This window comes from Cupressus sempervirens, chromosome 8 (assembly GCF_028749045.1).
Source record: "Cupressus sempervirens isolate cs-2001-9-10 chromosome 8, ASM2874904v1, whole genome shotgun sequence".
Taxonomy (NCBI): Eukaryota; Viridiplantae; Streptophyta; class Pinopsida; order Cupressales; family Cupressaceae; genus Cupressus; species Cupressus sempervirens.
Genome location: NC_143125.1, coordinates 419,034,393 through 419,048,180, shown reverse-complemented (window position 1 = coordinate 419,048,180; position 13,788 = coordinate 419,034,393). Strand labels below are relative to the sequence as shown.

At 35.4% G+C, this 13,788-nt stretch overlaps 1 protein-coding gene across 1 annotated transcript in view; it reads left to right on the top strand.

Annotated features, from left to right (window-relative positions):
* The window catches only part of LOC149543025 (pentatricopeptide repeat-containing protein At3g06430, chloroplastic-like), a 40,439-nt gene extending 28,581 nt beyond the window's left edge, over positions 1-11,858 (top strand). The window contains exon 2 of the mRNA XM_089797956.1: positions 10,319-11,858. Coding sequence (XP_089654082.1) covers positions 10,319-11,419 — 1,101 coding nt within the window. The 3' untranslated portion in view covers positions 11,420-11,858. The remainder of the gene's footprint in view (positions 1-10,318) is intronic.
* The last annotated feature ends 1,930 nt before the right edge of the window (positions 11,859-13,788 follow it).

Below are 13,788 nucleotides of genomic sequence, written 5' to 3'. Positions count from 1 at the left end.
TCCTCTTCAAGATGAATTTTACAGTGATCAGAACTCACAAGTTCCATTTAAGGTCTATAATTGATAACAAAACCCAATCAAATCAGAAGTGAAGAAGTACTAATAGAATCAATAACTTTCAGTAATGAAGTTGGGTACCTTACAGTGATGCCATAGTATTCTTACCAGTGACCACGATGATCTCCCTATTTGTAACTAGAAAGGTTCTATTTTGAAATCCAAAAACATATAAATCTACCATGTTTTCTTGAAAAGCAATTAGTATAATATAATCATAATGACGACCCAGCTAAAGAAGTAGCTCAACTGGCTAAAGCTAACACATAACTTCTTCACATCAATGGTCAGAAGAACATTCCAAAGCTATGTTCACATATGATTTTAACACTATAGAGGTAACAACTTATAATTTCTGTCTTCAATCTTTGATCAATAATTGTAGCCACACATTGCCATAAGTAAATCAAGCTGATTAAACACAGTATGTCTCAGCTTCACAACAATATCAACCAATTCTACACGAACCTTGTACTTTGTCAGTATTTACTAGCACCTACCAAATATACTCCTGAATATAAAACATCTCTCCCTTTTATAACCAAGACTAATAAGAGTATAATCTCTGCAAGCTGATTCTGATCTTACAAATAGTCACCAGCGTCTTTTAATCTTTATATAATCAGAAAGAATAGATTTCATGTTGTAAATTTCCTATCAAGTGTTCCTAGGCTCATCCCATCTAATATAATTCCAAGCCTTCAATATTTGCAGAACAAAAGATACTATATCACATGATTCTGAATCAGATCTGAATCTAAGCTTCAAATCTTAGAGTTCTTCAAAACAAACAAATAAAAAACACAAGGTTCATAGAGTTAGAACATAATGTATACTCTCTTTTTGAAAACCAAAGAATTGGTAAGATGTTCCAATATCCGGGGATAGTATTCTGACACTCTCAGGTGGTCATCCAGTTCTTAGTACAATCTAAAATCTGATCACACAAGGTTAGTACGAATGTAGCTCTGATACCATGTTAATTTTAGTGATCAGATATAAATGACAGAATATCTAAATTGACAAAATGTAAGAACACAAGAACACAACAAGTAACTTGGAAAATCACCCTCTTGGAGGAAAACCCCAGCATTCAAATTATTTATTTATTATTGCCTTTGCCAGTTAAAGTTACAGACCTTAATACAATCAAACTTCTCAAATTTGCTGAAGATCCCCGATTAATGAAGCAAATCTGAAACTCATTCGCCAGGTAGTGCAGGCCACCTTAATCAACTTGTACGCAGCTGATTTTGGTCATGAATATATATTGCTGTAAATGAATTAGCAACACAGATCACAGTATTTCACATTTCCCAAATCACAGCCCATACAATCCGCAATTAGGTCACTGTCTATATGAACTTAATTCGACTATGAAGAACCATGTGTATAGATTGCTGTAGCTTGATGAGTATGTAGATCTCTGCTAGGTAAGTGCACAGATCACTGCTCCAAGCCACATTCTTTAACTCAAACTAAAGCTTTCTTCAATCACAGATCGCAGCAACTAGATAACATCTTGTAGATCCTGAGTATTTACAATGCTATACTGTCTTTATATATGAAGACTAACCATTAGTTGGCTCAGCAAAATACAATCCTTTTCTTTGAAGTTCCGGTTGAATATGAAAGTCAGATTGCACCAAGAATATGCCGAACATATGTAATTTGCTAAACATAGAGCATCTCACATTTTCTAATATTGCATGTGTATCTTTTTTTTGTGCAAATGCCTTGAGATGTCTTTTTTTTATGTGAAGATATCCCAAGGCCACTTTACATTAACCAATGGATTATTAAACCAAGTCGGCCTCCAATAAAATATATAACTGTAAATTTGGGCCCAGATTTGCAATTATACTATTTTAATTCTCCAATTAAATAATAATATATTATTTAATTCTCTTAATGAAATGATATATTAGTTAACTCCAATATTATTTAATTCTCCTTAATTAATAATTAATGTATTATTTAATTCTTCCAATTAAATCATGATTTCCTTAATATATTATCTCCTCAAATTAATTAATTATTAAAATTTCTTAATTAAAAAATTAATTAACCTCAATGAACAAATAATTAATTATATAATTCGCCTAATTAAATAATTATTTTTCCTAGTGAAGCTACCAAATGTTAACACCAGATTCTCTCCAGCAACCCTCAAAGTCTGCTTCAATTTTGATGTAGGAGCATCTTGGGTTGCATTGCTATCTTGCATGTTTTTCTTGTTTCTTTGTTGCTACCGAGTTGCAGTACCTAGCATTGTCGAGTTCCTGTTGGTGCCGAGTTCCAGTGTATGCCAAGCATTGCTGAGTTCCAGTAGTTGCCTTGGTTCTTCTTTGACCGAGTTGTCTGTGTTTGGTTCCAGTTTGAGTCATCTTTGCGCGTATTTAATTGGTATTTGTATTTAATATTTGTTGTGAGCCGACTTGTGGCTTGGTTATGCATTTAATATAAGGGTTTATTTAGTTGGTAATTTGTAATAGGCTAACTTGTGGCTGTGCAAACATTTAAAGGGGTCTTGGGTAGAGTCTTAGGATAATAATGATTGTTCGTTCATGAAGAGTAAGTAGGAGTTAGAGAGAACGGATAGTTTTGTTTGGAGGATTACAATTCGATGATCATCATTGAAGATTAAAGTCTAAATTGTATTGTTGACCGTAACCTGGAAGGCCTCACGGTCGGGTATGTATGCTGATAATTTGATGAATCAATAAGTGTTTTTCTCTTTTATCTCCTTTGGTTGCTATTCTCCGTGTTGTGTTTCCACTGTGTTTACTCTTGTAGGTGGCTTTGGTAGCTGGGTGTGCCTTTGGCCCTAGTTCCCTTTAGCCTCCCTATGTTAGGTGGTATGAGATTTTGAGGTTCGTCCTTGTGGAGATTGGATAGTGAGAACCCTAAGTTGATTTGGTTGTAGGGTAGCAAATCTGAGGAGTTGACCTACAACTTGTAGAGGGTTACGATCTTGCAAGAACTTGATTGTAAAGATGGTTCGAAGTAGAGGAAATGCTGATAATGTCGTATTGGATACATTGAGACAAATTGCAGCCAGATTAGAGGAGAGGAGCACATCTTGATGATGTGACTGATGATGAAGTAGTAGCACAGAACCCTAATCCAGAACCTGAAGATCAAGATGAGGCAAGATTGTATTGTCTAGGGCACATTCAAAGCCTGCTATAAAAGTTGTTCCTTATGATGGAAAATTAGACACCAATGCTGTATTGGATTGGATCTCTGATATGGAGAAGTTCTTTGAGTATGAAAACACTCTTGATAATAGGAAGGTGAAAATTATAGTTACTAGGCTGAAGGGTCATGCCTCACCGTGGTGGGAGCATATGCAAACTGATAGACAAAGGAGAGGAAAGGAGAAGATCAGGACTTGGCTGAAAATAGTGAACAAGGTGAAGAACAAGTTCCTTCCTACTGATTACCAAGTTAGCTTGTTGAGAAAGATACAAAATTTGAGACAAACAAACATGACTGTGAAGGAGTATATTGAAGAATTCTATAGATTGGACATCAGATCTGGACATGTAGATAATGATGTGGAGAAAATTGCAAGGTACATAAATGGATTGAGATCTGGGATTCAAGATGGAATAAGTTTTGTGAAATTGGAAAGTGTGGAGGAAGCATATCAATATGCCTTGAAAGCTGAGGAGATCTTGACAATGAAGCATGAACAAAGACAAAGAGGTAGAGGTGGTAGATTCGAGAGAGACAGAGGTAGATCTTATAGAGAAGGTGGTAGATCTGACAATTCTATGCAAGATAAGGGCAAATCTAAATGAAAGAGTGATGGCGAAGGCAAGATCGAGTGGAAAGGTGGTGATTCTTACTAAGGAGGTACTAGTTCTTACCGAGGAAGAGGTAATTCTTATTCTAGAGGTAGTTTTCATGGTAATTGTGTCAGATGTGGTAAAGAAGAGCATAGATCCTTTGAGTGTAGTTTGCCGAATAAAGCACCATATAGATTGACACCTACAGAGAATGAAGAAATTAATAGACAAGTGCATGAGTTGTTGCAAAAATGTTTGATTAGAGAAAGTTTGAGTCCATGTGCTATACCTGCTGTATTAGCACCTAAGAAAAATGGAGAATGAAGAGTGTATACTGATTCCAAAGTTATTAACAAGATCACAGTGAAATATAGGTTTCCTATGTCGAGGATGGATGATATAATGGATTGTTTGAGTGGAGTAAAGTATTTTACCAAGATTAATTTGAAGAGTGGTTATCATCAGATCAAAATCAGAGAAGGTGATGAATGGAAGACTACTTTCAAAATAAAAGATGGTCTGTATGAATGGTTGGTAATGCCTTTTGGTTTGACTAATGCACCTAGTACATTCGTGAGGTTGATGAATGAAGCTCTCAAGAGATTTTTGGGTAAGTTTGTGATTGTTTATTTGGATGATATTCTGATATTCAGTAAGACTAAGGAAAAACATGTTGAGCATGTTAGACAAGTATTGCATAGATTGAAAGAGGAGAAGTTGATGATTAACTTGAAAAAATGTTCTTTTATGCAAGAGGAGATTGTGTATTTGGGATTTGTGATTTCAGCTAATGGTTTGAGAATGGATCTTGAGAAGGTTAAAGCAATTTTGGAATGGCCTACAGTTGAGAATGTGGGTGAGGTAAGATCATTTCATGGTTTGGCTAGTTTTTACAGCATGTTTATAAAGAATTTCAGTTTTTTTTGTAATGCTATGACTGAGACAATGAGAAGAGATGAAAAGGATTTCAAATGGACACATGGAGCTAATAAGAGTTTTGAGACTTTGAAACAAAAGGTTGTTGAGTTACTTGTATTGGCTTTGCCTGATTTCAATAAGGTATTTCAAGTTGAATGTGATGCAAGTGGTAGTGCAATAGGAGCTGTATTGATTCAAGAAGGTAAACCTATTGCTTTCTTTAGTGAGAAGTTGAATGATGCTAGAAGGAAGTATTCTGTGTATGATCAAGAGTTTTATGCAATTGTTCAAGCCTTGAAGAAGTGGAGACACTATTTGATTCCTAAGGAATTTGTGTTGTATATTGATCATAAAGCTTTACTATACTTGGGAAGTCAACATAAATTGAATCAGAGACATATGGAGTGGGTTGAGTACTTGCAGAGTTTCACATTTGTGATTAAGCATATAAGTGGAGTCACTAACCGAGTTGTTGATGCATTAAGAAGAAGAAGTTCTTTGTTGACCAAGATGAAGGTTGAAGTTCTTGGTTTTGATGAGAGGAAAGAATTGAATGATACTGACCCTGATTTTTCTGAGGCGTGGAGAGAGTGCAGAGCACCAAATCTATGAGATTACATGATTATGATGAGTATTTTATTCAAGAAGGTATGTTGTTCAAAGGAATTCAGTTGTGATGAAAAATATAACACAACACTGAACAAGTAGGAGAAACCGTAAGAGATATGAGAAACCCGAAATGGGCTCTACCATTCTATTCCTAATGCATGTAATTAATAGAGTATTACATATTAATATAATGTATATTATATTGTGCTAGATACATTCCTCACATGGGCTGCTAGTAGAGTTTGACGGCTTGAGGACTCTTTGTTGTCTGCTATTGACAGCAAAGGGTGGGCTGTGGACAATGGATGAACGACAGGTTGTTGGAGAAATTAATATCTGCCAACACTCCCCCTTAATTTCTTCCACTAATGCTGTTGCGTTTATATTTTTTTCCCTAGTCATAATTACTTTGGGTTTTACGGCTTAACTCTAACAAATGTAATACAAATGGTTTCTAGTTGACCAAAAACTTTACATTTGAATGGTTTCGGCTAACTACAAACCTCACATAATAGTGGTTACAATAGATCACCAAACATCACTAATGGTTTCAGATTACCATAAGTTCACATTATGTGGAAACATCACAAATGGTTTCAGATTACCAAAAACTCACATGATGGGAAAACTATCATCACTTTGACTTTTCTCCATTTTGACCTGCATCAAATTGATTATTGAGTCCATATAAAAGAAAATCTATCTACCGAGATACATGGGTACCCAGCCACTATACTCGCCAATTTTATAGAAATTCTTTTTAGGTACATGGTTCATCAATATATTAAACCAAACTCTAGGGTGTCGGATACAACCGATAATGCATCCCTTGCAACAACTTAGGTACAATACAATGTCTAAATTTACCTTAAACAAAAGCAACCCACACTCAACAAATGTGCCCAAAATACATAGAAAACTTTCACAATTTCAATCTACAGCCACTATGAACTTCCTCAAGCACATCTTCTTGCATAATTGCACTCCTACGATGAAATCCACTACAAACAATGCTAGCTCTCACATATTTCATTATCGTACAAAATAAAAATGCCAAATTTCATAAAAATACGTCAACACAAACACATAATAAAACCCTTTTAATAGCAGCAAAATAAACTTCCATCTACCACCTTAAATTCCTTCTTTTCACATCTATTAGATCTTCGAGTCTTTACTATTGGATCTGAGTTTTTCTCTTTATTCTTGCAAAATATAACTTCAAATCCCATTGCCTGCCGGGCTACGATGCCACTACCTTAATGACAAAATACTCAATAGCTGAAACTTTTCATTTGCCAAAAAAAACTTCAAGATCATTGAGAAACCCAAAATGGGCTTTACCATTCTATTCCCAATACATGTAATTTATAGAGTATTACATATCAATATAATGAATATTATATTGTGCTAGATACATTCCTCCCATGGGTTGCTAGTAGAGTTTGACGGCTTGAGGACTCTTTGTTGTCTGCTATTGATGGCGAAGTGTGGGTTGTGGACGGTGGAGGAACAAAAGGTTGGTGGGGAAATTAACATCCGCCAACAAGTTGTGTATCCCTATAAGTTCTATGAGAGTTAATTTGATCAAGGAAAAACATAGTGGTGGATTGGCTGGACATTTTGGGATTGATAAGACATTGAGTTTGCTGAAGGACAAGTATTATTAGCCACAGATGTATAAGGATGTTTAGAAGTTTGTAAAGAGTTGTGGAGTTTGTCAAGTTGCAAAAGGAGTAAGTCAAAATACTGGTTTGTATACACCTATTTCTGTTCCTGAGAAACCTTGGAGTGACATTAGTATGGATTTTGTTCTTGGATTACCTGAGACAGTAAAGGGGTATGATTCCATATTTGTTGTTGTGGATAGATTTTCTAAGATGGCTCATTTCATACCATGTAAGAAGACATCAGATGCTGAGCATGTTGCTGAAATTTTCTTCAAAGAGATTGTTAGATTGCATAGATTACCAAGAAGTATTATTTCTGACAGAGATAGTAAGTTTGTTGGTTACTTGTGGAGGACTTTGTGGAAGAATATGTGTACTGAGTTGAAGTTTAGTTCTACATTCCATCCACAGATAGATGGACAGATAAAGGTTGTGAATAGAAGCCTGGGTAATTTGTTGAGATGTTTAGTTGGAGATAAACTATATAATTGGGAGTTGGTGTTAACACAAGCTGAATTTGCATATAATAATTTTGTGAATAGTAGTACAAGGAAAACACCTTTTGAGCTTGTTACTGGAATGCAGCCTAGAGAAATATCAGATTTGAGCGATGTTGCTGGTGAAGGAAAGAGAAGTGCTGCAGGGGAAGAATATGCTGATTTTATGGATTCTTTGCATAAGGAAGTTAAGTTGAGGTTGGAACAAAGCAATCAAAAATATAAGGAGAATGCTGATAAGTCTAGAAGACATCATGATTTTGAAGTTGGTGATGAGGTGATGGTTCATCTGAAGAAAGGAAGATTTCCTAGTGGAACATATGGTAAGTTGAAGATGAATAAGTTTAAACCTTGAAAGATGTTGAGGAAGTTTGACAGTGGTAATGCTTATGAAGTTGAGTTACCTGATGACATGGATATATCTCCTATGTTCAATGTTGCTGATTTGTATAAGTACCATGAGTCAGATGATGAAGTTGATGTATCAAATGATTATCCTAAGAAGCAGATTGAAGAGGTTGAACATATATTGGAGCAGAGAGTTGGTAAAAGCACAAGAGGAAAAAATTACCATGAGTATTTGGTGAAGTGGAAGAACAAACCAGTTGAAGATGCTACATGGATTTCCCAATCTAAGTTGGCCTCGGCTCATGTTGTGACACTTGCATGATTTAAGAGAATAATTTCTTTCAACCCCGGTTGTCTGATGCAGGAGCATCCTGAGTTGCATTGCTCTTGCATGTTTTTCTTGTTTCTTTGCTGCTGAGTTGCAATGCCTAGCATTGTCGAGTTCCTAGTTGGTGCCGAGTTCGTTGTTGGTGTCGAGTTCCTGTTGGTGTTGAGTTCCTAGTGGGTACCAAGTTCCCTGTTGGTGCTGAGTTCCAGTGTATGTGAGCATTGCCGAGTGCCAATATTTGCCTTGGTCCTTCTTTGACCAAGTTGTCTGTGTCTGGTTCTAGTTTGAGCCGACTTTGCGCGTATTTAGTTTGGTATTTGTATTTAATATTTGTTGTGAGCCGACTTGTGGCTTGCTTACGCATTTAATGTAAGGGTTTATTTAGTTGGTAATTTGTAACAGGCCGACTTGTGGCCGTGCAAGTATTGAAAGGGGTCTTGGGTAGGGTCTTAGGATAATAATGATTGTTCGTTCATGAAGAGTAAGGAGTTAGAGAGAAGGGATTGTTTTTTTTGAAGAGTTAGAATGTGATGATCATCATTGAATGTCAAAGTCTGAACTGTTATGTTGGTCGTAACTTGGAAGGCCTCACAGTCGGGCATGTATACTGATAATTTGATGAATCAATAAGTGTTTTGCTCTTCTATCTCCTTTGGTTGCTGTTCTCCATGTTGTGTTTCCGTTGTGTTTACTCTTGCAGGTGGCTTTGGTAGCTGGGTGTGCCTTTGGCCCTAGTTCCATTCAGCCTCCCTATGTCAAATTCTGTACAAAGTTTAATCCTTGTCAAATTCACTTCCAGAGCCACAAATTTTGTCAGAGGAACCCAAACAGAATTTGGAGTGAATTTTGAAGAATTTGGCGCCCAACGATCGAACTTAGGCCAAATTTGGTCTCAAAACAAGTTTTAAAAACTTTTAAGAACCTTTTCCCCCCTAGTTTCGTGTATTCAATCCTCCCAACCCTAAAAGTGATGATTGAAAAGGCCAAAAAGTATTTTTTTAATGTCATTTATGTATTTGTGATTGAAAATGAAAACTTACTTTTAGAGGAAATCCAAATTAACAATAGGCGAAGTTCAAATTGATGATCATAGAGAAACAAAGCATTGATATTTTTTAATCCAGGGCTTGAAATTTGAATCTCAACTTTTGATCTAGCCTAGTTAGAAATCCCCTAATCAATACCAAATAAGAATTGAGATAACTGTACTTATCTTTTGATGATAATTCTCTATTCTCTAACTGTCCCTATGAAATGGGAATATGTCTCATGCATGTGACACAGCAAGTATATCATGTTGCATGTATGGCTAAATGATATGTTTGTGTAATTTGCTATGTTTCCTTACTATTAGCATATTCGTGTATGGATTTTGTTTTTGCATATATATACACATACATATATTTATAAATAAACATATGTTTTTGTATGGACAAATTTCAAGCCCGCATCTGTACTGTAACACATATTTTAGAGGAAAAGATCTTGTTCAGGTTCAATAACAACTTTGTGATGGGAGTTCTGAATACTATCTTTCTAGGTCTAATTGGATTTCATTTTTTTTTTTCATAAATTGTAATAAAATCCCTGTAGAAGCAATAAAGTAAATTGGTTTTAGACAATTCATAAAATAGTATATATGTGTGTGTGTGTGTGTGTGTGTGTTCTTGACAGCAATATAAACATGCCTCAATCGAGGTTCATATAAATTACAACACCTGCAGGTAATGTGAAAGGTTTTAATCATGGTAACCAGAAAATTTGGATTCAGAGACAGGGATCCTAGTTTCAGAAAGTGTATGTATTGGTTTGGAAATGTGATATAGCCATGCCCTTCTTCACATATACTACTCTATCCAATTTCAAATTGATGTCCCCGTAACGGTTACCAATGTATTTTTGACTGTAATGTCATATGCAAATACATTATGCAGGATGCAGCATATCTTTACATGATATAGTTGAGATTCAGTAGACTAGCTTTATTTTTTTTACACTGTCCATTTATTTGGTGTTGTTTGTGATCTGCAATTATCTAACTACTTTAATTATTTTCATACTAATTAGTTCTTTGTTTTGTGCTTTTGGTATTGGCAGTTTTTTGGAATGCTACGTGAACAGTCATGGTATGAGCCAAACATAAATACATACAGAAAGCTTATTGTCTTGCTTGGGAGGTGTGGGCAACCAGATCAAGCTCATTCACTTTTCCAAATGATGAAGGAAGAAGGATGTCAACTAGATGCTGAAGTCTATACTGCCCTCATTTCTGCTTATAGCAGAAATGGTCTTCTTGACAAGGCATTTGCTACTCTGGAGGAAATGAAAAGCAATTCTGTATGCCAACCTGATGTATTTACATACAGTACACTTATAAAGTGTTGTTTTGAAGCTACTATGTTCAATCATGTTGACAGATTACTCAAAGAAATGCAAAGTCGTGGAATTACATGTAACACTGTAACAAAAAATATACTCATAGATGGATATGGAAAAGCGGGCATGTTTGAAGAAATGGAAAATGTTCTCTCGCAGATGTTAACAGATGATACTTGTAAGCCGGATGAATGGACGATGAATGCTATTCTCAAGGCCTTTGGTTATAGAGGAGAGATTGAGATAATGGAAAAATGGTACATGATATTTCAAAATATTGGGATTCAGCCTGATATAAGGACATATGAAATACTAATTGCTTCATATGCTAAAGAACATTTGTATGATAAAATGGCTGCTGTCATGGAGTACATGAAGAAATCTTCTCTCTCGTGGACAACTAAAACCTATAATACTGTCATTGATGCATTTGGAGGAGCTGGTGAAATTGAGCAGATGGAGTTTGCTTTCAATCAAATGAGATTGGAGGCTGTGAAGCCAGACTCTATAACTTTCATTGCTCTTATTAATGCATATGCTAAAGCAGGAGTTTTTGAACAAATCATAAAAATTATGCAATATGCTGAGAATTCCGACATAATTCTTGATACGACTTTTTTCAATTCAGTAATTGATGTCTGTCAAAGATATCAAAATTTCCCTGAAATGGAGAGGGTTTTTAAAGAAATGAAGGATAGAGGCTGCACACCCGACTGGGTAACTTTTACTAACATGATGGAAGGCTATATAAAGGAAGGCATGACTGAGAAGGCGAAAGAGCTGGAACAAGAAATGCAAAGCAAAACATTGACTGCAGTTTAGCATTCCAATGAAACCATTGTGAACAAATTTGATGAATTTTTATATTGTGGCTTCTTGAGGAATAGAAAAACCAGTGGAATACCATCCTTAATTGCAACATTGTGGAAATCTGTGATTCTGTAGAGTTTATTTGGTCCAATACCTTTTGATCTGAACCATGTTACAAATGGATGCAGAACATCAAGGTTGCAGAGTAGGTTGTAATTGAGATTCTTTAATCTTGAGAAACTATCAACTTTGGATGTTTATTTTTCAAAAAATGCAGTGATATATTTAAATCTTTCAATGCCTTTACAGGATAAAACTGCATTGCAAATGTGGTAGTCAGGGAACTTGGCGTACAAGGAGATTTAATCTGTTAATTGAGTTTCGTAATTTGATACAAGTCATTGTCTAATTATAATTGTGTAATATAATCTGATGAGATTTTATTTTACTATTTAGTATGCTTTGAGCTGAGATTACTTGTTTTAGTGTATTTCTGGACCTTGGTTGTTCCCATTAACTAATTGATCTATATTTTATCCACAAGAATTTGTGTTTCAGCAGTTAGACAGAAGCTTTTGCATTATTTTATTTTAGATGTGAATGTTCATTCTGAGATAATTTTAATTTTCTTAGTGTATTTTTATTCATGAATGGTGTTTGTAACTTACAAAGTGAGCAAGAGATATTCAAGCTGGAATTTCAACTCCACAGAGTCTGTTTACAAACATTATATCAGTAAAGGGTCATTCACAGTGCAATTGCCCTCAAAATATCCTGTAAGTAAAAATGGCAAATCAGTATAATCATCAATTAATGCTGGTGGGTTAATGAATAACAAGGGATTTGTGGTGTTAGACCAGGATTCGTTTTCTGGACTTAGACATATTGTGCAAGTCTTTTTGTGTTCTTTTGCTGTTGGCTAAGATGGTCTGTCATGCATGGTGCAGTAGATGGACAATACTAACAAAATGGAGCAGCACCTAGTTCAACTCCTGTGGAAAATATGTACACAGTAATAGTAAATGAGTTGAAGGCAGATCCAAGATTTAGATTAAAAATAACAAAAGACAAAGAGTCGCCAATGTTGTGATATTTTTAAACATCAGAAGGGACATACTCTTGAAATACTTAGTCAACTGGCTTTAAACCAACAGAAGAGTTATCAACATTAACCTTATTTGGCAGTTTTGCATCTTCTACAATATATGTTAAAAGATTGCTTGAATAACTGATAATATATTATTATATTGTATTATATTCTTCTGGAGATATAAGTGTGTAGACACTTACACATTTACTTGTTTGAATTCAGTTCAAGTGGAAAGACTTCTCGAGCCAAGTTTTTATCCAAGCATATGCAATGCTAACCTAAGACAGAACCTATTAATCATATATTTATACTTCCAAACTTTTTACACGATTCCCTTGCCCTTGTTATGGTCCTGCTCATCCACCCAAATAGTATCATCTCTGAAAGCATGCCAGCCCATGTCTTCAAAATGCTGCAAATAATTGATACTCTACAAGTCGTGTAGTCAATAAGGGTCATTTAATCCTCTAGTTATGAGAGTGTTAGAATCAACACCTCAATATGCATTTGACACTTTTAAGTATTAAAATCAGGTATATTGGTGGTGTATACCAGTGTTATAGGACTCGGTGAGTCTTGAGGCAAGCCAGGCAAAACGAGGCCAGTGGCCTCTTGCCTTGGGCTCGGCTGAGTCCTGGCCGAGTCACCTGACTCATCAAGTCTCGTCAGGGAGACTCAGCCGGCAGTCAACGTCCGAACAAGGCAGATTTTTTGTTTTGTTTTTGGTATGTTAACATTGAAAAGCATAAGTTAGACCTAAAAAGGTCATTCTATCACTTGCAAACACAAAGAATAGAGAAAGAAGAGTTGAGGGAAGAGTATTGGGGTTTTGGGAGATAAATTAACAAATTGGTTGGCTCTCATCTATCAATCGTTGATTGTGTGTGCCAATTTGTAGCTTGCATATATGCATTGAGAGGAGTTAAAATAAGCATTTGGAGTAGGCTTCTTCAAACTTGGGTTACATTTCCATTTTTGGAGCAAATTTGAAAAGGTAAAGTACATTTTTTCTTGTTATTTTGCAAATTTTTTTACATTCGTGAACCTTTTTTTATTTGCATGTGTTTGGACTCTTTAGATTTGTTCCATTTTATGGTGATGGAAAACTTCAAAGTAAGCATGCCTAGTGCTTGTAAATTGAATTTTCTATATTCTAAATGCTTACTTTTTAAATTTATGGTATATTGTAGTAGCAACAACATCATGTCTCAATTTGAGGATAGTGGAACTAGGCCTAAAACTTACCCTGATGCTGACCCTAGTGCACTAGCAAGGGATAGGGCTTGAAAAC